The 23,606-nt window shown below is 39.4% G+C and overlaps 1 protein-coding gene across 2 annotated transcripts in view; it reads left to right on the top strand.

The window, feature by feature from the left end:
- The first annotated feature begins 498 nt into the window (after nucleotides 1-498).
- The window catches only part of BBOX1 (gamma-butyrobetaine hydroxylase 1), a 58,422-nt gene continuing 35,314 nt past the window's right edge, over nucleotides 499-23,606 (top strand). The window contains exons 1-3 of one of the 2 annotated variants that reach the window (XM_042958430.1): nucleotides 499-658; nucleotides 7,267-7,520; nucleotides 8,776-8,890. In XM_042958430.1, coding sequence (XP_042814364.1) covers nucleotides 7,302-7,520; nucleotides 8,776-8,890 — 334 coding nt within the window. In that variant the 5' untranslated portion in view covers nucleotides 499-658; nucleotides 7,267-7,301. Of the gene's footprint in view, nucleotides 659-7,203; nucleotides 7,521-8,775; nucleotides 8,891-23,606 lie in introns of those variants that run through there. The other variant, XM_007098478.3, reaches the window with a different exon arrangement.

Raw genomic sequence — 23,606 nt, forward strand, 5'->3', positions numbered from 1 at the left:
TCATCTCAATGTCTTTTCTCCAAGTGACTTTTAGAGTAAAAGAGCTGTCAGTTTGAACAGATGAGACAGGAGTCTCCTTCACTTGCTTTGGTTGCTGCTGCTGGCTCAGGGTCAGGAGACCAGACAGGTGAGAACTGCTTTTCCTTCTATCAGGAAAACTCTGAACTAAGGCAATGCTTTGCACTGAGTCTGGGGGTTTTGTGGTTTCAGGTACTAATAGGTGTTCAAGTACTTTCTCTTTCTAACTGCTTCTCCTCTAGGTCATAAAAGCTCTTTCCTTTCCTTTCCTTCCCTTCCCTTCCCTTCCCTCCTTCCTTCCTTCCCTTCCATGTCTCTCTCTCTCTCTCTCTCTTTTTCTCCTTCCCAGCTCCCTTCAGGAGTTGCTACACCTTCAGGTTGGGACATCCTTCCTCATTTGCAAACCTCAGCTGTGTCTGGGGGCAGGGCTTCTGTGGAGCCGCCAGGAGCAGAAAGAAAGGCTCCCAAGTAATAGCACTACATCAGATGTCAGACGTAGGGAAACTGCGGGCAGATCAATCTGGGATGTGCTGGTTACCAGGAGGCTCCCTCCCCCAAAAGACATTGAGGATCAAAGCTGACTTTTTCTTTCCTCGGTAAATTTTGCATGATTTGGCGCCTAAAGCACATCTGAGAACAGGTATGACTGAGCTCATCTTTGCCTTATTTGAAGAGCTTCAGGTCTGTGGATTGGGGTGGAGGTAGGGGGCATCCAATTGAAAATCCAGGCACATGTGTCTTACAGCCGTGTGGGCTGCGATGGGGATGGTCCATCAGGCATTTGGAATAGGCTTGATTTTGGAATGCAGGGGATCTGATTGCTTCTTGGCAGCTTTCCTTTCCCAATTATGTTTGGCTTAGTCTAGTAGTCAAGTTACTTTACAGTCCCTAAGCTGATCCAGAAAGCACACAGAGGGGACAGAGAGCATACTGTCTAAAAAACAGGCTGGGTGGTGGGAAAGGGAACGTTCTGGCTGGATTTGGAAATATTCACTGAATAATCCACAATCCAACCCAAAGACAGGGACTGCATATTATATACCTTGGCCCTTCATGAAGTCCAAAAAGCTGAATGTAACATGCTTTTCTAGAATACTGATCAATTAAGACTGAACTTTGTGTGTGCTTTCAATTGTTTTGCTTTTGAATGTAGCTCAAGAAGAGATATGACAGGTATCTTGAATTGATTTTATTATAAAACATAGGACTTCTCATAATGAATATATGTTCTGGTCCAAAGGTTTAGCAGTCATAAAATCTAGATCCAGAAAAATGTACATTATATCAGCAAACAAACACTTTGATGTACAAGTATCAGTCTGAATGTGGCAATGCTACCAGAGTGAAGCTTTTTATAAAAAAGTTTTCCTTTTTACAACTTAGGAAGGAAGTGTTTGCACAAAATTTGATACTTTAAACAAGATAGCAGGCAGAATGGTAAACCTACTTAAGAGAATGAGGACTGTTTTTCCTGATGACTTTATAGAATTCATTACTCACAGGAGTCTATTCATGAATTATTAAGCAGCTCAGCCACTCACTAAATCAAGTTAAAAACAAATAAAAAACAAGTTGAAGACTCTTAGGTAGCGAGTGTAATGAGTAGAGTGGGCATGTATTCAAATGATACTAAAGTTCAGACACTCAAACACTCACAGTCTGGTCAGCCTCTACCTTACCAAGTGGAAATGAGTTTAGTTTTATGATTTAAAGGTTGATATAGAAAATAATAGTAATACCTTCTAAGCCTTTATGGTGTAATGTCTGGAAAACTTTCTGTCCTCTTCTTGCAGTGATGAAATGTCGGATGGTGAGGTCAACTAACAACCAACAAACTTGAGATTTGGCTACTATTTTAATAACACATTTTTGGTAACTTAAAATTATTGCCTGGAAAATTATTCAGCCACAGATTCTCCATGATGTAGTACTGAGTAGTGGTCAAGTTACTATTTCCTCTGCTTTCAAGTCAGTTACCTCACTTGTCCAAGCTCAAGGTCACCTGTAAAATAGAAGTGATAGCACTAAATTCATAGTTTCATGAATTAAATAAGAATTAAATAAGGTTAATGTAATTGAAAGCATCAGCAGAGGGGCTATAACATAATAAGTGCAAAATAAATAGTTTTATGCATACAACGCACACACACACACACACAAATTCTCTCTCTGTCATGCAATTTGCATATTTCTTGCATTTTGATTATTTTCTGATCTTACTTACCTAGAATCAGGAGGTCAAACACCGGAGAGAATCCTACTATCTGATAGCAGGTCTGATGACTTAACTAAAGAAGATGGAAATTAACAGATACTGACATTCGATAACATAAGTCCACTCTATTCTTTCCTTCTATTGTGAAAAATAGTAAAAAATTATAGTGTTTTATTTTAGGGGTGAGTAATCCAATATATGAATCTGGCTTTTCAGACATATTAATTTCTATCAATTTAAATTTTATGTAGAGTAACTATGAAGGTTCTGCATCAACTTCCTGAGAATCCTATCCAAAACCTATGATTCAAATTAGCTGTAATTAGTGTTCAAGGAATTTTTGCACTCTCTTTTATTAGAACTAGAAAATGTTTATATGTGCACAGTGAACTGGCAAACCCAGGTTTGGAGCAACCTCTCCCACTAGCCAGCCTTGTGGGCTTGGACAAATCACACTCAGTATCTCTGAGCTTCCATTGTCCTTGCATTTCAGATGAGGGCACTTAGCCCACCTATATCACAAGTTGTTTCTTTCAGGCTCTGAGAGTTCTAGTTCCAGGTTCTTTTAATTCCAAGATCAATGCATAAAATAACTTTCAGAGCTACTTTCTCAAGTTTCCAAACATTGCTGGAGAAAACGAGCTGACAAAACTCAAATTTATAAAAATTTTAAAAAGACAAAAACCACACCCATTGCCGAAGTAGGATAATCTCTAAAACAGACAGTTTAGTTGTGCCAAACAGGAGTCCCAAATAAACTTCTATAACTCTGAAGGGGAAAAATATGGTGAGTCAGCTAGAAAGGAACACACACACACACACACACACACACACACACCCCAAGTGATTGGATTAAGTTAAAAGAAATCTATTCTTTCAGACTGAAATCCCCCTTATCCAAAATCTGTTTTTCAGGACAAGCAAATCTACTCCTTCCCGCCAAAACCAGTCTGATACTTCATAAACCAAAGTATAATTGTGAATGAGGAGAAGCTCAGTAATAATTTAGTCCTAAAGCAAATAAACATTTTTGTTTTATAGGTGCTTCTTAAGTTAGCAAAAATGACTTTAGCATATATTCATGACTTTAGCATATATTCATGAATTTAACAAAGAGTATACCTATATATCTATATCTATATCTATGGCTAGGAATATTTACTTTTCCTTTTTTTTTCTTCAGAGAAACACAGTTATTTATCAAATAACTACATGTCCATGATGCTTAACTTAAAAAGGGCTCAATTTTAACAGGTCAAGTGGGCTAAATGGAAAAACAGATTTCAACAAATTCCACTCATGTACAAACGTCTAAGTTTCAGAAAGAATTTGCCTTTAAACACTGATGATCCTTGATATTTCTTTCTTTTTGAATGTTCATTGCATTTGCTGCAATAGAGGTTGAAATAAACCAAGATAAGTTAAAGAGGGAAACCATTTTCCCATTTCTCCTTGCTTTTGTTTAGATTATCATTCACATGTGTCACAAACTGAGAAAAGGATAGTGAAGAGTAGAAATGACCCAACAGGTTCCTTCACAGATACCCAAACAACTTACCTTCAGCAACACCCAAGTTTTTCCAGTTCTTCCACACTCTCCCATGTGCCTCGGGCAACTCCCATCAGCCCCTGGTCCTGATGACACCTACTCTCTTGAAATAACCCTCCTCAGGATATCCATTTGGCCAAGCAGGCTGGGGAAAAGAGTCAGATTTCCCTATATCTGGAAGTGTGCTTTTTCCTCTCCAGTTCAAACGTGTTAAGTAGAAGAAGGAAAGAAAAAAGAGAGAGGTGGAAAGCTTCAAATGGCAGGTTGGAATGTAATTAGTGTTTGTCGGTACAGATGTCTGTAGGTGTTACCACTTCAACAGTAAGTGGGATATGGGCATAGTGCCATCTTTAAGCACAGGGACAATGTTTATTATGGTGGAAAATGTGCCCTTCAAACAATGTATCCATTAAGAATCAATGTATCAAGTTCTAGTTTTATAAAAATCCTTTGAACCACAACATTTTCAAACTCATTAATGAACACATTTTGGAAAATGAGTTGGGTCTCGAGTATACATCAACGTACATGGAATTTTGATGATAAACATAAATGAAGCGGATTTATTTTTTTCTTAATTGTCTTACTCCCTTGGAGAACATAAGACGGGTTCTACTATCATCGGTATGCTGATATCCCCTAACCTCTTTTTTCTGTGGCTTATTCGGGTAATTGCAGTACATTTTTCACTGAGTTGTAATGAATATTCAATGAGTCATTGTATGTAAAGCACTTCAAATATGAGTGGCATGAAGAAGGCATTTGGTAAATGTAAACTCTTACTAATATTGTAATCTTACCATCAATATAATTAAAACCAATATTCTTATTGTACAACCAAACTAGCTATTCTTTTGTAAGATCCTGTAAACAATTGCCACTATGCTTCCAAACTCTCAAGGCAAAAAAAAAAAAAAAAAAAAAAAAAAGGAAAGAAAGAAAGAAAGAAAGAAAGAAAGAAAGAAAGAAAAGCAACCTTCTTTCTTCATTAAGGTATTAATTTTTCTTTTTTATACTAGAAATATCCTATCTGTTCTATATTGTATAATTCGAAGCCACACATTTTGAAGGACATTTGTAAACTGGAAAGTGACCATGCACCCTGAAAAGTACATAATCTAGAGATCACATATTATAAAGCAAAGGCTGAAAAGTTGAGTAGATTTAGAGAAGAGAAGGGATGAAAAGGCACTTGATTATGGTCCATTGTAATTGAAGAACTATTTCAGGGGGATAAATACATCCTGTGCTGTTTTGAAAAATCAGGCCAGGACCAATATTAAAAATGTATTTTAAAAGATAGCTATGTTCTCAGTATAAAGAGGGTAAGCTTGAAAGCTACATATGTTTATTTTGTGTGTGTTGATATTTTGAGGTACCTTTTGCCTTTGATTCTTGGCAAGTAATTTTAGCAAATGAATAATCCATCAGTTTATAAATAGATCAGGTTAAGTAGCAAAAAGAATAAATAACAAGGTAAACAAATTAGCATACATATATGCATTTTCTCCTGCTTTGTTTTGCCTGTGGACATTCCATCATCCAGGTTGGTGTTTATTTGCTTTGAAACCAGAATCTTCTCTATCTCTCATCTGCTTGCCACCCACTGATAAAACATAGCCTTGTAAAGAGAAGAAGACTTGGTATAACCACATGTCTGGTAAACGTGGCCACATCTCCATATGGGTGTCTAGAGGAACAAGGAATTAGTATGCATTCAGAAGCATTGATCACATCCTGTAAAACTTCCTCAAATAGACGTCTTCTCTAAGCAAGTGTCCTGGAACCTCTCAGACAGCTCTTAGTGCCATTTGGACCAAGCCGTATTTTCTTGTTTACTTTCATAATCATCTCACTTCTTCTTGAACTCTGGAACTTCATGGTAATCTTTGAACTTTCTGGTGCAGCATATCAGACACAAAGAAGATGCTTATGGAGTGTCTGGGTGGCTCAGTCCAGTTAAGCATCCGACTTTGGGTTTTGGCTCAGGTCATGATCTCACTGTCGTAAGGTTGAGCCCCAAGTCAGGCTTGTGTTGAGCATGGAGCCTGCTTAAGATTCTCTCTCCCTCTCTCTCTCTCTCTTTCTCCCTTTCTGCCCTTCTCCCCCACTCATGATCTCTCTCTCTCACACACACACTAAATAAACAAACAAACAAATAGATAAATAAATGTTTTTAAAAAGAAGATTAGTATTATTTGAATAAGTTTAACTGTATATATAAGAATGAATAAAGAGAGCTATTTTCTGTATTTCATATTTTATTCCGCTTGTCATTGAACCCTCCGGTGCCTATTGCAATGCCTGGTACTTAGAAGGGAATTGTTACACAGCCACTCTGTGTATGAGTGTGTATGTGTGTGTGCCTCCCCTTCATCCCAAGGCAATGAAGTCTTCTTTCTATCATCACATGTCACCTTCTACTAATGATAGGCTAATCGTTATATGGAACAAGTTAAGAAGGTCTACTTTTTCCACATAAATTCTACATTGTCCATGTAAGTTCTATTTCTCCCATGTAAGTTTAGAGTCCTGGAAAATAATGTATGAAGAAAGTGAAATTCAGAGCACTGACACAATTTCTGAAAGCCAAATATGTGGTCATTGATGGAATCGTAATCAACGCTGATGTACTCAGTCCATAATACCTTGTGCCTCTTTTCGCTTCTTTCCCTTTCCTATACATACTTCATGTTCTCAAATTTGGTGTGTTTCTTACTAAAAAGAAGTCATGTATTCCAAAGTAAAGTGAAGGTTCATAAAAATACCCAGTAAAGGTTTAGATTAAATGAGCCAAAATATCAAGGCACATTATATCAAAACAGAAAATCCCAGAGAACAAATCAAGCAAGATGAGAATGGGAAGCCTGCAGAGCCTGGGAACTTTTATACTGCACTTAGAAAATGAATTGTATTAGTAAAAAAGTAAATGGCAGGATAGAAATGGCACAATGTACCAGATTATAGTATCTGTTAAAATCAATAATTGCATTAAAATTTCCCTCAGTAGACCAAGTTTACTAATTTAGTATCATAAAAACACTTTTTTTTTTGCAAAAGGCTTGTGTAATTGGATGTCAGTTAAAATAGCACAGATATGATTAGTTATACTTCCAATTTGTGGAGCGTTTTTCTCCTGTAAAAAAATTTTCAGAGCTTTCATGCAAACATAATTATCAAAGTGCCTATGTCACTGGTTCTGAACTTATTATCTAAAATTTCTGGAAGAAACAAGGAATTCTTTTCATCTGGATCCTGATTCAGCATGTTTATCTTATGTACTTTTAGTCACTGTGTTTCTGTTTACAGCATACGAGATACTCTCATCAGAACAAAGGTCCCAGCATTGATCAGTCAAGCCGCAGACTCTGGCAGCTGACTGAACAGCAGGAGCCAGAGTCCACTTGAATTGTTCACACTCTTAGAAGTCAAGTTCAGACTTGAGCCGCCTGAGGTTCCTTTTAACGCAGATTTGTCACAGCAGGCAGCTGACAGGATTTACCTGCAAGAACCAGAAACATGCACTGTGCCATCCAAAAGGCAGAAGTGGTGGATGGGGCTCACTTGTTGCAGATCTTCTGGCATGACGGTGCGGAGTCTCTCTACCCTGCTGTATGGCTGAGAGACAATTGCCAGTGCCCCGATTGCTACCTGGATTCTGCAAAAGCACGGAAACTTCTCATCGAAGCTCTTGATGTGAACATTGGTATTAAAGGCTTGACGTTTGACAGAAAAAAGGTAATTATCTCTAAATTATCTTTCCTTTATCTCCACAGTTCATTGAAGGGGCTACTGTCCAATAACTTAAAGAAGGGATTATGTTTTATTTGATCATGTCTATAACTACACAGAGAACCATGTTTGTGTAGTGCTCGGGGCAAAGCAAGCATGCTCAGTAGATGGAAGCTTCTGTTATTGTTGTTCGTAGTTTTATCACTACTACTGTTTTTAATGAAACTTACAGTATTGCTCATTATTCCTTCCGTGAAGGAATTTCGTGAACAGCCCTGAAGACACAATCAAACTATCTCTATAATAACAAGAGTGCTTCTGGGCCTCTGTTTATTCATCTGTAAAATAGGGATACTGACAGAACTTGTTTGTAGAGATTACATGAGAATTCAGTGAGGTAATATGGGTAAAAATGTTTAACACAGTGTCCGGCATGCAGTGAACACTGAAAAACTTGTATCGACGACTGTAGTTTTAGTCAAATGAGTGAGTCAATATGCAAGGCTTGCTCTAGAACTCTGGAAAACAAAGCTTTCAAAACCACCAAGTAGATGTGACCACCAGCCTGTGTTTCTCTCTTCCAAAGTGACGAGGATAGTTCTCGGAAAAGCAAATGTGACAGCTAGCTCATGGCTCTTCCCCCTCTTGTCTTTATCTGAACTGAAGGACTTTACTCCCAGGGTTCACCGCTTGCCAGCTGTGTGACCTTAGAAATATTTACTCAGACATTCCTCGCTTGGAAAATGTGAATAAGAGTAGTACCTTCTTTCTAGAGTTGTATGAGGACTAGAGGAGTTATGCCTGTAGTGTTCGTTACACAGGATGCACTCAGAGTGCTGTTGTCATTTATTATTATGATCTGCCTCCTCCTCATCATTTCCTCGTTCTGATACTCTTGGATGGAATATTAAATTCAGTGATAGCTCACTTTAAGTCATCACAGAAATTTTGGAAACAACAGATTTAGGAGATACAAAATGAGAACTTCAGATCGAATCACATTTTACTTTTTCTGTGATATTTAAGGGGCCTCAGAGCTCAGATGTATCACTTTGGCTTTCAGTTCTCCTGTCTTCCAAAAGAGTTTGTATGCGTGTGAGTACATAAGTGAAAATAAAAATAAAGTAAAAAGTAAAAGAAGTAAGGGCTAGGTGGATCCCCTGCTTATCTTAAATTAACATTAAAAAACAGAGCAATAATGAACCAAAGTACATAGAAGCATAATATACATATAGGTGATATCTGCTTTCTGTGTTATAAGGTTTATATCACGTGGCCAAATGAGCATTACAGTGAATTTGAAGCTGACTGGCTGAAGAAAAGATGCTTTTCACAGCAGGCCAGAGAAAAACTCCAAAGAGAATTATTTTTGCCAGGTAACCTTGCCATGGTCTTCAATGTCTTTTAAAACTCTTATGGTAAGATATTTTCTCAGAAGCAAATATAAACCCTTGTGCCTTGGTTAAAACATTATTATAATTTAGGCAGGATGTTTAATGATTTACCAAACACCGATCGTTTGGGTAGAGATGAAAGAAAATATAGAGGAGTTCTGGACATTCAAAAGAGGCAGAAAAAGGCAAAGTACAGCATACTTGTACCCTTGTCCTCTAATGTGAAACCTGGCACACGAGACATGAGACACTGAGTGTCCACAGCAAAGGAGAGGGATGAACCAAAGGCAGTCTCGCCCTTCTTAATTTTATCTAAAGCCAGAACAACACAAAACCAACACAACAGGAATTCCTAACCTGGTATCCACAGATAAAATTATGTGATCCCGGAGCCCAATGAAATTATGTGCACAGCGTTGAGTGTGCATGGGAGCATGTGTGTGTGTGCATGCATGTACACAGCAAATCTGTGTGGGGAGAGTTCAATGGGTCTCAAGAGAATCTGTGACCACAAAAATGTTCTGAAAATCTGCAATTGTTGGATTCGGTGGAAAAAGGCTTCATTCTTGAGCTGAGAGACAGAATAAAAGAAGTACTTAATACAGGTAGAAAGTTAATTATTTGCTCTCTGTATGGTTTGAAGATTTGTATCATAAACTAAGTGAGTCAAAGGCAGATTCTAAAAATATCATGATTCTTATATATTTAGTAGAACTTGACTTCTACAAATACACTAACAAGGCAATTATCCTTGAACTTTCTTTTCTACTGTTAACTAGATATATTGGACTGGCCCTGTTGAAATCTGTGACACCAAAACAGAGATTTTACCTGACTCCTTTCAGATCTGAAATTCTCAAACATGTATAATAGGTGGTTTTAAATGAGAGATTTGCAACAGTTTACTGGGTGTGGAGATGTTACTAATTAATTAGCTTGAACCACACAGTTTCACCTTGTTCTATGGTTATCAATAGTACATGAGGGCACCTGAATGGCTCAGTTAGTTAAGCGTCCAACTCTTGGTTTCCTTTCAGGTCATGGTCTTGTGGTTTCTTGAGTTCCAACCCTGTGTCAGGCTCTGTGCTGGCAGCATGAAGCTGCTTAGGATTCTCTCTCTCTCTTTCTCTCTCTCTCTCTTTCTCTCTCTGCCCCTCCCCCACTTGCACTGTCTCTGCCTCTCTCAAATAAATAAATTAACTTAAAAAAAAAAAATAGGGCATGATACTGTTCCCTTCCTGTTCAGGCATAGACCGGTGTTGTGAAGAACTAGGTTCCTCTGGAGCGCCTGGGTGGCTCAGTCGGTTAAGCATCCAACTTCGGCTCAGGTCATGATCTCACAGTCTGTGAGTTCGAGCCCTGCGTCAGGCTCTGTGCTGACAGCTCAGAGCCCGGAGCCTGCTTCAGATTCTGTGTCTCCCTCTCTCTCTGCCGCTCCCCTGCTCATGCTCTGTCTCTCTCTGTCTCAAAAATAAATAAAACCATTTAAAAAAAAAAGAACTAGTTTCCTCCATGGCCTTATCTCATCATTCAGACAACTGACAAGGTTTTGCTCTGGTGCTTTCTGTCTAAACCACCAGGAATCCACTGTCTTCTTTATGTAGCCCAGCTAGCTGGTGGAATCCAGATAGGTATTCAGAAAAAGATGTTTATCCTGCCTTTCCCCAGTGAGAGTATTGTACAGAGACTTCAAGGAGTCTCCAGTTACATAACTGAGTAGCAATTGTCTGGGTCAAATAGCAGTTTCACAAATGTATTATTATTTTTTATTTATTTTAGATTTCTTCTGGTACTCAAAATATTTTTCCTTCACTCTGCCCTAATTTTGTAATCCTGTTGGATTTTTCTTTCATTTCCTTTAAGTTCTTCTTTTGATTATTTCAGGGAATAAAAGCCAACTTTTTATTATTACAACTTAGGCTTTTAAGCATTGTAAAAAGACACAGCCACCCTCCTCCATTAATATTTCTTGACGAATGCAGTTTTATAGCTTATATTTCTCAGTACTATCAGGCAGTAGCAAAGTGGAAATGATACTACACTCAGTTAAGTTGTGGAAAAACCCAGTCACACTGACAGCAGCAGTCATGAATAATATAAGGAGAACTGGCTGCTATTTAGACACTGGAAAATACTTTAATGGTTTAAAACAAGATCAGATTTTTAAAATATCTCCCTGAGCTGTGCAGTTGGTGGGGTAAAGGAGAAAGCAATGGGCCATTTTTGGAGTATTGCTTCTCTGGCTCTTTGCCTGTAGAATTTGACACCTTATTGAACTGCCATCACTTATTTTCAAACATTTATACTCCAGAACATGTAAACAAACTCTGTTACACTTGTGGAAGGATTTTGTTTTTCATCCTCAGTGGCCATGTTACCTCTTCTGCTCTTTCCTTAGAGTTAGAAAAGACTTTTAAAATCTGGCATCAAGATGCAAACCACTTTTCCTTGATCTTCCCTTGGCATTAGCTGTCAAACTTGAAAATGAAAAGACATGATGATCAGCCAGAAAAGACTCTTGTCAATGGACAGCCACAGCTGTAAGGAAGATGTGGATAATAGTCATTCCATCATAAATTTTGATCCGGTTGCACATATATTGGGCATCTATTTTGTTCAGGAAGCTCCTTAAGGAAATACCAAGTTAAAAAAAAAAAAGACACCGATTCTGTCCTTGAGGATTTATCATGTCTAGGAGGGGGACCCTAGCCATGAAAAGAAATAAGTACAATCCATTATTTCAGTGCAAGAAAGCATGCAAAGAAGGTTAATCATAACACAGAGGAAGGAATCTGAAGAGACAAAAACATAATCCTTGAAGCCAGGAATATGTGAGCTGGATTTTAAAGAATCAGTTTGTCAGGCAAAGACAGCAAGGAAATTCTTGACAGAGAAAAGGGCATGTAGAAAATCATGGAAGTGTGAAATAGCAGGGTAGCCTTAGGAAACACCAGTTAGTTTAATATTGGTGAAGTTAAAATCATTAAAGCTACAGGGAATAGGGAAGGGGCCTAACCATGAAGCGGCCTCAGTGCCCCACTAAGGAGCTCAGTCCAAAACCTTCCGCAAGGACATTTTCACAACATAGAAATCAGGTATATTCCTTTCCATTTATTTCCCAGGCTGATTTTCTTCCTATACGGCCAGAGAAATGAGTTTAATATCTTTATAAGTTTAAGAAGTTTGCTTTATTTTCTTTAAGATGCATTTTACATATTCAGAGTTATATCCATTCCGATTTTGACCAAATGTATATAATTTCTCAAATGCTTACAAAGCTCGTGACTGTCTTCTTATCTTCCTCTTTCTGTGATTTTGCTTTCCCCTCCCCCAGTAGCCCCTTTGGTCCTTGGTTTCTATCTATCTTACAAAAGAGAGTGGAATGATTATATCTTTATCAGAAATGTTTGGTCATGGTCATCTGTATTGGGTAGACTGGAGTGGGGAGTGACAGGGAGGAGGGTAACCATAGCACGATCTAGAAATAGTCCTACAAAAAGCACTGAGAACTTAGCCTAGGGAAGTAGCAGAGATGATGGGGAAGAATTTGTATTTAAGAGAAACATATATTGACCTGTAGGACAAGAGGTTCCTGAACTTGTTCTCAATTCTCCACCAATTTAAAAGCTGAAGCCTAGCGTGTAAATGTTTCCAGACAAATGCATGAAAATTGAAAACTGTAATAAAACATTGGAAATATGAAGATTTTTATTAAGGTAATTGTATTTTAAGGGCTCCTGGATGGCTCCATTGGTTAAGCATCTTACTCTTGATTTTGGTTCAGGTCATGATTTCACAGTTCATGAGATGGAGCCCTGCATCAGGTTCTGCGCTGACAGTATTAAGCCTGCTTGAGATTTTCTCTCTCTGTCCCTCCCCAGCTGACACACTAGAGCAGGCTCTCTGTCTCTCTCTCTGTCTCAAAATAAATAAACAAACTAAAAAAATGTAATTGTATTTTAGCTTCCATGTAAAATTGAAATGATTATACATTAGGGGGCCTGGGTGGCTCAGTTGGCTCAGTTGGTAAGCATCCAACTTCGGCTCAGGTCATGATCTCACAACTCGTGAGTTTGAGCCCTGCATTGGGCTCTGTGCTGACAGCTCAGAGCCTGGAGCCTGCTTCAGATTCTGTGTGTGTCTCTCTCTCTACCCTACTTGGCTTGAGCTCTGTCTTTCTCTCAAAAATAAATCAACATAAGAAAAAGAAATAATTATACACTAATTTTTGTGTTTAACTTCAAGATGCAAAATTCCCAGAATATAATTGATAAGACTGAAATGGGAAAAATCTATATATGGCATGACCTTTCATATATGAACCTAAATATTTGTTCTTTCCATTAACATTCAGTTTTGGAATGAGTACTCATTTTCCTACCTCTTAGAATTTGTACTGAAATATTTGTACACTATTCTCTGACTTTAATAATACTTGTTATTTCAAATTGAGGTTTAAAAGATTGTAATTTGAAGAAAGTCTTTTTTTCAATGGAAACAGGCCACTCACTTTTCTCAGCAGCCCAGGGACTGAGTACATTGCACAATCAGAAAAGAACATTTCCCCTCAATTTGATACAGCAGAGCAAGTCTTTACCTGTCCGTTTAACCAGTCCATAGCTATCTGCCATCAGTCTATAGCCATCAGCCCCTCTTTTGTTTCAAAAGGAACATTCCACAAAAGGGAGTCAAAACTCTCTGTAACTGTCAGGACCCTGTAGAACCTCTATGCCTTTCACAAGGCGGGGGGGGGGGGGGGGGGGAGGAAGCAGAGCTCCCCTTTTCTTGCAGAAGGTCATGTGTTTCCTTGAAGATGAAGATTTTTATTATGGCAAAAAGAACAGAGTAGGTCAGGTGCAGAGGCTATTTTTACAGAGATTTGTCAAAAAAGCAAAGATCACTATTTTTTTACTTGGCAAGTAGTGAACACAATAAGTGTGCCTAACTCCCAACTGACAATTCACCCCGTCCCTAAATCTTGCCCCATAGTTTGGCCATTCCTGAACCCCCAGGGGTAGGAGTCTGCAGTGTAAGTCAGGGATGGAGTGAGGGTCTTTGCTTCATATATTACTTGGTAATTATAAAAAGGGCTGGGAGCTTGTTTCTTCAGGCTGCCTTAGAATGTCCCCACTGTATCTGGGCTGCCAGGTCAGTGGCTTCAGAACAGCTCTGTTAAAAAACAGCTGCATCAGAATGATCAGCCCACCACATCAGGTACCCAAATGCCTTTCCTTCCCAAAGAAAGACCTAGTCAACATTCCCTTCCTGCCCTTACCCAGGCTCACACTCTGACACACAGGTGGGAGACACACTCAAAGTCTTCATACGTTTAAGAAGAGTCTCTATTCTGTTTTGCCCATGGACCTACTGACTTTCAGAGAAATGTCTTTGGGATTTTTATAAAATGAATACAGGTGTCTTGAACGTCTGTGTACTTCACTTCATTTGTCCTCTGTGCCATATTGATGTCTTCCAAAGTGTTCTCTGGATTACATACCATTTATTATCCCCCTTGATTTCTGCACTGTACCTGATAAATTTGGGCATCATGTCTAAAGAGTCTAAAGTCCCTACATGGGATGGAGTTGCCCTTGTCCTGTCAGCGAGTCCAAGACAGGAGCCTCCCTGCTTGAGAAGAGCCTGGTGCCCTAGATGCAGCCGATGCCACTGGTCCGGACATTGTTCCCACAGCCTTCTGCCTAGTGTCAGTTTTCACTTCTGAACTTTAAGGTCTCCTTCCTTTCGCCTTTTCTTATCTCCATCCATACTTCCAGCAAGAAAACACAAATATTCAAGATAAGTCTATTTTACAACTGGATATGTTACAGAACGTTTTTTAAAAGGCTGTATGTTCTTTTATGACTTTTAAAAATTCTTAGATAAGGGGTGCCTGGGTGGCTCAGTCGGTTAAGCATCCGATTTTGTCTCAGGTCATGATCTCACGGTTTGTTGGTTTGAGCCCCCAGTCGGGCTCTGTGCTGACAGCTCAGAGCCTGGAGCCTGCTTCGGATTCTGTGTCTCCTTCTATCTCTGCACACCCCGCACTCACCCTCTGTCTCTCTCTCAAAAATAGATAAATATAAAAAAAATTCTTAGATAAAAAATACTAATTATATTCTTTTTTAAAAAAAATCATTTTTTAGTTAGTTAACCACTTCGTAAAATGAAGCCTCCTTGCATCAGCTAATGTTAATGCTGAGCAGGACCTTAAAAAGCTGGTGTCTCAAAGCCTTGAAAAGGTCTGAGCATATATTTAAGAGCCTAAAGCAAATGCATCTTAAGGAAGAGTGATTACAGTCTATTTCCTTTTCATATTTTCTCCAACATTAAGGAAAATATACTAACGTTTTTTACTCTTGGAAAAGGGATTTTCTGTTATTACACTAAAGTACATTTATTTCTTTTCTTCTTTTTTTTTTTTTTCAAAGACAGTAAAAGTAGAGTGGACTTTCTTCAATGAGTGACAGCTTCAGTTTCTCACAAACTAGGCTTGTTTTTTTCTTATAGCCCAGGAGTGAATTTTATAACATATGGCAGTTGGACTGCAAATTTTGAATTTATAAATTTAGAAAATTCCAAATGGTGATAATTTCAAGAAGTGAAATTAGATTGCTTCATATGCCAGGCTCACTTTTGCCAAACCTACACATAAGTTATATACTTAACCTGTCCTCTTTGCTAGTGCCTACACATTGGAAGATTTGCCCATCAAAAAAAAAGATAGGGCAAATGATTAAAGAACTATTACTTCTCACTTCTGGTTCCACTTCGCTTCTTCAAGATGACAGAACATTGAAACACAAAGCATTAGTTTTGGGATAATAGATATCTTCATTATACTTAAATTTCTTCCTTGAAATATCATCACATTAAAAATCTATTAAATTATATTTAATTTCTCTATTAAATAAACATGAAAGCAATCACCTAGCATTCAGAATTTTAAAAATATTTTGAGAAATTAAATACCACACACAAAAAATTTCTTTTTTGAAATTCCAATCCCAAACTTTCAAATATGTCAGTGGAAAAAAATTTGATTGATGTTTTTTCAATTGTCTTATCCCTATAGGAAAAAAAAGATGTCAAAAAATGATGTTGCTATTTATACATTCTGTTAATTTGTCTAACTTCTAACTTAGTAAATTAAAAAATAATAATTTTTAAGCTCTACTCCATTCAGTGGATTCTTTAACTTTATTATTTTTGTCAAAATTTTGTATTTTTCTCAATCTGTAACTTTGGTCTTAATCAAAAGAGCAACATAGCACTAAAATATGAGTGCTCTTGACCCTATTAGGCCTTGTTAGGTCTGTGATTTTGAGCCACTTACTTTTCCATAGCTCTAAATCTTCATCTGTAGATAGAAATGGTACCTACTCACCTTCTTAAGTGGGTGAAAAGCAATGTTGCACTTTATATATATACTCACTTCATCTTCACATTGTTCTCTCAAAAGCAGCTATAAATAACTAGAGAACATCCCTGAGAGGGGCTTGACCCTCTTGAACAGTACATCAGTTTACAAAAAGAAAGAAAAAGGAAAAGGAAAACAATGCAGAATTCTGTTATTGAAATTCTTTCTCCTTTTCTTTCACTGGCCATCAGGTTTCTATGCACATTGCCCACTTGCCCAGAGAAGACTGATACTCAACAGGTTATGGGGGAAGGAATTACATAGGTTGTCCCTCTTGCCAACAGCTTAGTTGGAGCTTTTTATTATCTCATGGCCTGCTTACTGAAACAACATGGCCTCTATTCACACCCACCTTGCACAGCCCTGCAAGGTGTTCTTCCTGATGCCTACCTTCATCTCCCTTCCCCCTTGCTCCGATGTCTCACTGCAGCACGATAAACTCTTAAGCCCACATCCCACAATCTGGTGCCCCTCCACATCCATGTAGATCCCTACTTTTGTCCAAGCCCTGACTGTTTCCTCCATCACTTATTCCATTCTTCCTGTCTGGACAGACTTCACCCATTCATTCTGCAAGACCCACCTCACATCCCAGTGAAGCCCTTTGCCAACAATTCCAACCTCTGTTTATATTGTCCCTAAGCCAAATTACAAACTACAGATGAGAAGGAAAGCCCAGAAAATAGACATTATTTCCCCGGCAATACTAAAATGCAAGCCTGTAACATAACAATGGAAGCCTACACATTTTTCAAAAACAGTTCTGTTAGAATTTGTCAAGACAGAAAATGAAGTGTGGTATGTCGAGACCACTCTTCACCTGTGAAACAACACTGTGTTACGTAATGAGAACTGGCTTTGGAGTCAGCAAAGCTGGCTTTGACTCTCTGCTGTATGACTTGACTTAGTTTCATAAATGACCTGAACTTCACTTTTTCCATATGTAAAAAAAAGAAAACAAAACAAACAAAAAACCAGGGGCACCTGGTTGGCTCAGTTGGTTGTTCGTCTGACGTCGGCTCAGGTCATGATCTCACGGTTGGTGGGTTCAGGCCCTGAATCGGGCTCTGTGCTGGCAGCTCAGAACCTGGAGCCTGCTTCCTAGTCTGTCTCTCCCTCGCTCTCTCTGCCCCTCCTCCACTTGCAGTCTGCCTCTCTCTCTCTCTCAAAATATAAATAAACATTTAAAAAATGTAAAACAAAACAAAACAAAAAGAAAGCAATAACTCTCAGTTTTGGAATGTGAAGAATAAATGATAAAATGTAAGTACTTGTTCCTTTTTTTTCTCCAGTTTAGTCAGCCATGAACATAGGAGCAGAGGTGTAGCAAAGAGTATTTGGGTAAGGACAGAAGGGGAAATAAACAATAGTGGCATGACAAAGTCTTATGCTTGAGTTCCCCTTACATAGAGAATAATCATGTCTTATTCCTGACTAAACACATAAGAGTGGCTTGGAGGTGAACTGTTGCCACGAAAAGGATTTTAATCGCTCAGACATTGGTTTGAAGTCTGAAGCCAAAATTTCATCTACCTGGCAGATAGTTTCATTTAAATAAATTTAAGGAAGACAGTGAAAAGACTGAGCAACTATCAACTTAATTCCAATCAGGGATGTAGAAATGTTTACTGAAGCTGAGGTGATCAGCGAAATTGGAAGAAAGTGGCTGTTATCTATTAGCTAAGGGTTGCTACAGAGGAAAATGCCAGCCATCAGCAGATATATTATATTCCATGTACAAACTAGATCCTTTGATGAAAAAAAAAAAAATCCCTGATCCAAACTAGCTACAATTTCATGACCATTGAGAAGTAGATAATCTCAGGGTGCCTGGGTGGCTCAGTCAGTTGAGCATCTGACTTTGGCTCAGGTCATGATCTCGTGGTTTGTGAGTTTGAGCCCCACGTCAGGCTCTGTGCTGACAGCTCAGAGCCTGAAGCCTGCTTCAGATTCTGTGTCTCCTTCTCTCTCTACCCCTTCCCCACTTGTGCTCTGTCTCTCTATCTCTCAAAAATAAATAAACATTAAAAAAATTTTTTTAAATAAAAAATAAAAGTAGATAATCTCAGTAATGAAGATAAAGGGAAGGAATCTAAAGAGAACAATGTGTTCATACAGGAAAGAAGCACAGAATCTCTAAGCTCTATCTTCGATAGGACATAATAGGAGCTTCTAGCCCAGAATAAATTGATCAGGTCAAATAAATGATGGACAACCAAAAGGGAATTTATAAAGTGATTTCCTTGGAGCAATAAAGAAAAAGTGAGGAGGCCAGAGGAAAGACAGCCCCCCTGATGGGAGCAGATGGTCTTACAGAATCCTGCTCCACTCTTTCCCATCTTAGTTGAGGCAACGCCAGTTCTCTGGCAGCAGGATCACCCTTGACTGCTCTGTCTCTTTTACTACACACCCAATCTATCGAGAAAACCCATTAGCCCTATTATCAAAATAATCTAGAATCCATCCACATCTCACTGCCTCCACCGCCAACCCTCTGTCTAAACTACCAACATCATACACCCTCTTCTTCCTCTATCTCTGCTCCTAGTCTTTCACCAATCTTCCTTCTTTACTTTTTAAAAGCACTGCTCTGTGTCAGGTACTGAGCTCAGCACCTAATATTTATTGCTCTATTTGGTCCTAGCAACAACCTCACAAAGGCAGCATCATTATAACTATTTTACACAAGGGGAAAACGATAGAAATTAAATAGCTAGTCCAAAGTCAAAGAGACAATACATAGCGGAGTCAAGATTTGACTAAAGAGTATCTGTTCTATGAAATACCATTCTATCACTCTCACCTGTATGTATGGTGGCTGTGATTCATGTGGGCTCCTATCTCTGTGTCACTGCAATTATTGCACTGAATGGTCATTATCTGTGTGTTTGACTCTCTTCCCCACTAGCCAGCTGGGGAATAACTAATCTTGGGAAATAACTAATATTAATAAAGATGTCATTTATTGAACACCCACCATGTACTATGAATTCATTCAGCAAATATGTGTCTTCTACATTTTAGAACAGGTACTGTTCTAGGTGCTGGAGATGAAGTGGTGAACAAAACAAAGACTCTGTCTATAGGGAGTTGACAGTCCGGTAGAGAAAGACAAGTTTACAAATATAGATGTAATATATATATGTAATACACATTGGTAAATTTACAAATATATCTACAACACATCACGTGCCATAAGGACATGGACACTGGCTGGTTGGTGCCTATGGTGGTGGAAATATTTGGAAGTCCTCTTCGGAGTTCTATTTTTCCACTGAAATAAAAGGCAAAGCTGACAGCTGAGCCTAAGTGGGAGGAGGGAGTGGAAGGTTTGAGGTTAGAGAATGTGAGAAATGATCAGCTAGTAAGAGAGTTAAGCAGACATTAGGGACATGCAATAAGATCAGTCATCGTGGTGTGTGTTCCTTCAGCCACGTTCACATGTGGCTGCTCTAGTTCATATGCAGATTTAATCAGGTACACCATGTTAAATTGTTCATAGATAGCATATCATTCAAATTTCATAACAACCCTGCAGGTCATTTTCATCCTGTATTTTCCAGACGAAGTAATTGAGCTGAGAGAGTATATTACTTCCTTTTTTTTTTTTAAGTTTATTTACTTATTTTGACAGAGAGAGAGAGAGAGGGCACAAGTGGGGGGGGGAGGGGCAGAGAGGGAGAGAGGGGATCAAAAGTAGGCTCTCATCAGCACAGAGCCTGACATGGGGCTTGAACCCATGAAATGTGAGACCATGACCCAAGCTGAAGTCGGATGCTTAACTGACTGAGCCACCCAAATGCCCTGAGAATGTATCACTTTCTGAAGTGCTTGCAGATGGGAAGTATCAGAATTCAGAATTGAATCCAGGTCTGTCACCTTCAGACCTCGAGCTATTAACTCTGATACAACGTCCCTATCAAATTAGACCTGTATCTTCATCTCTACCTGTGCTTCACACATTCTCAGTGAGCTAGCTTCAGAAAATGAAGACATCACTGACAGATAATTTTTACACATTTGCGCTGACTGAAAAGTTGATTGGAGTTAACAGGGTTGAGACAGCCAAAAAGGATTCATTGGATTTGGGTCACGTGAATGCAAATGTGGTAGTGAGCCCACCATGCAGATATGGGCCAGACCACATCTATGGTATTGCGTCTGATTCAAGACACCAGTGCTGGTGGAGAGCATCAGCAAACTCAGAACACATCGTACATTGGAGAGCAGAGAGCCTAGGGGCAGGGCTCAGAAGCCATAAAACTTGAAAAACCTGGGGAATAAAAAAGCTATTTGGGCTTAGAAAAACTTAGCACAGTAGCTGTCTTTGTATGCATCTCCAAGACTGTCATATACTGTGTGATTATGGAGCACAGAGTTAGCACCTAAAAGCAAGGCGACAAAGGTAGACTGTGCCTCAGCATAAAGAAGCAGCTTGTGACAGCTGGAGCTGTCTGGAACCAGTATGGGTTTCTCCACAGGAAGATGCGTGCAGTGTACATAATTGAAAGGGATCAAGATGGTTTTCCAGAACCTTTTCAGGCATGTCGGAGGGGACAGTCACAGCAAGAGCAGAGGGTAAAACTGAATTCTGGAATATCTGTAATCAAATTATTTGTGTGGCCTCCCAGCTCTGACATGTATGAGCTGTGAGATATTGCACAAATTATCGAAAATCCTTAGACCTGTCCCCTCATCTATAAAATGGGAATAATACTAGCACCTCTGCGATGGGGTTGTTGTAAGGATTATATGAATTAATCCATACAGAGTGCTTACGAGAGTGACTGGAATCATAAGGGCTCAATACACGTTAGCTCTATTTTCAAGTACTCCCCACACCCGGCCTTTTAGTGTCCCTGCCTGGTTTTATGTGTTCTTGGTTTCTCCAACTAGAAGGTCACTGTTGTCATAGGGCTGAGCATATAGAATATACCAGGTACCAGGTACCTAACGATCCAAAACAAAAACGTATTTCTCTCCTTTCAAGCAACATAAACTTGTGTAGAAGCATGTTTCATACATCCTTGGGGAGACTTTTCAAGTTTGGTGGGATTATCACCTAGGGAAAAGGTTTTATGGATTTCTCCATCTTTTAAAATTCTAAAGAGTACTCAGACACAGTCAACTTTCAGGGGTTGCTCCCAGTCTCTAGTCCTCATTAGAAAATAAGCAAAAGGGAAAAAAGGCAAAGGTTTGTTTAGGACACAGAACATATTAGTTTTCTGAAAATCTACTGAGTGCCAGCCTTGGGCTATATGCTGGGGTTGGGGGAAGGGAGAGAAGGGGGCAGTAGTGGTGAGGAAATAAACATATAGGACATGCTCTCTGTCCCTTGCAAGGAATTTGCAATCTAGTGAAAGAGAAGTCCTGCGTGACGGACCCTTGCTTATTTTTCCATTTAATCTGTTACCCTCCCCTTTGCTTGGGTTCTAGGCCCAGTAACTCTGAGCTCCCCCAACAAGATTAGAGATTCCCCCTCTTCCTACTGTCCCTCCCACTGGGATTCTTTTCTCCCTACCCTTTGCATAACTGCCTTCTTTCACCCCCTGGGCTCTGACTTAAGTAACATCTCTTCTGTGAGACCTTCCTTAACTGCCAGGTCTAAAACTGCTCCCCATCCTGCTCCCGGTAACTGTTTACCAGAAGACATTCACCCCATTTGTTACCTCCATAGCACTTGCGACAATGTTTACTTTTAGGTGTTTGTTTGCTTCCTTGCTTAGTCACTTTTTCCCTCCCAAGGGCAGCAATCACATCTATTTTTATTCACTAAATGTGATCTCTTTTGCATAGCTAGGCTTTCAACAAATATGTGTTGAATAAGTGCAAGCTTATTTCAGCATAATGTGGTAAGCACTGTGACTGAGGTGTGTTTTAATGGCAAGGGACCACAGAAGACAGCCTTCGAGCCCATTCTTACAGACCCCAAAGGAGGGCATCACAGAGTGCCCCGCCACAGACCCTCAGTGCTCTTCTCATGCACACCTGCCACCTTCTAGTGCACAACCGCCACCCTGACACTCTGCTAGAGGCCTTTCTCTGCCTGAGGAACGTGCTTGGCTAACACACAGAGAAGGCCAGAAAGACCCAGAAGTGAATGCCTAGAGAAGCAGCCAATGAGGCATGGCCATGGGTGGCCTGCACACCCCAGCTTCCTTGCCCCTGGGTGGGACGACTGTGCAGTATCATCTACAGTATTGCCATGAGGGCCAGCAGTTCCCTTAACCATTAATTGAAATGGTTTTCTGGGGCGCCTGGGTGGCTCCTCAGTTGAGCGTTTGACTTGGGCTTGGGTCATGATCTCGTGGTTTGTGAGCCCAAGCCCCACGTCGGGTTCTGCACTGGTGATGTGGAGCCTGCTTGGGATATTCTCTCTTCCTCTTTGCTTCTCGCCTGCATGTTCTGTCTCTCTCTGTGTCTCCGTCTCTCTCAAAATAAATAAATACACTTAAAAAAAGTTTTAGTGGTTTCCAGAGGCTTCCTTCTCTATCTTGCTTCCCCCTCTATTAGTTCTTCCACAGGATACCTCCTTAATACATTGCTTGCATTCAAATCCTCATCTCAGGTCAGCTTCTGGAAGATCTCAGTCTGAGAGGACAAGTGATCAGATTCTTGAGACCTGTCAAGTTCACCTGACAAGAAATAAAATAATGTCTAAAGGCGCAGGATCCCCTTAGCACAGAAAAGAGACTCGAAGTCCTAGTTCCACCGAGGTACTTCTCCTCTACTGGGGTCAGATTTTGGTTTTGGCTGGGCCCCTGCCAAGTATTTACAGGAAAAGATAGTAAGAGTTTGACTGATCTTCAGCCTATTAGACGAGCTATTTCAGAGCCAAAAGCACAGGTCAGTGCAGGTGGACAGAAGGTTCTAAACTCCAAATAACACACTGCAACCCAGCATGCTGTACTCATGAATCTTTAACTAAAGAGCTTCTTTGTGTCTTTTCCTTTTTTTGAAATACAACTCAGGATCCAGGAATGCGATGCCTCCCTGTGAAAAGGAAACCTTGTACAAATGGTTCCTTGAAAGCCAGCATGGAGCTTGGTTCATAAATTTTATGATGTGTGAAGCACATGTTCAAGGAAGTATTTATTAGTAAGGCCATAAGTTAAATTAGAAAGGGTGGTTCATGCCTTAAATATTCCGTCATTTTCCATACCGTTTATGTATCCAGATCCAAGTGTGAAATTTAAATTTGCTTTTAATGTATTCACCTGACAAATGATTTACTCTAGTCAAACGTATTTTCTCCGGAGTCCCCTGTAGTTATGTTTTGTA

The sequence above is a fragment of the Panthera tigris genome, chromosome D1 (assembly GCF_018350195.1).
Source record: "Panthera tigris isolate Pti1 chromosome D1, P.tigris_Pti1_mat1.1, whole genome shotgun sequence".
Lineage (NCBI taxonomy): Eukaryota > Metazoa > Chordata > Mammalia > Carnivora > Felidae > Panthera > Panthera tigris.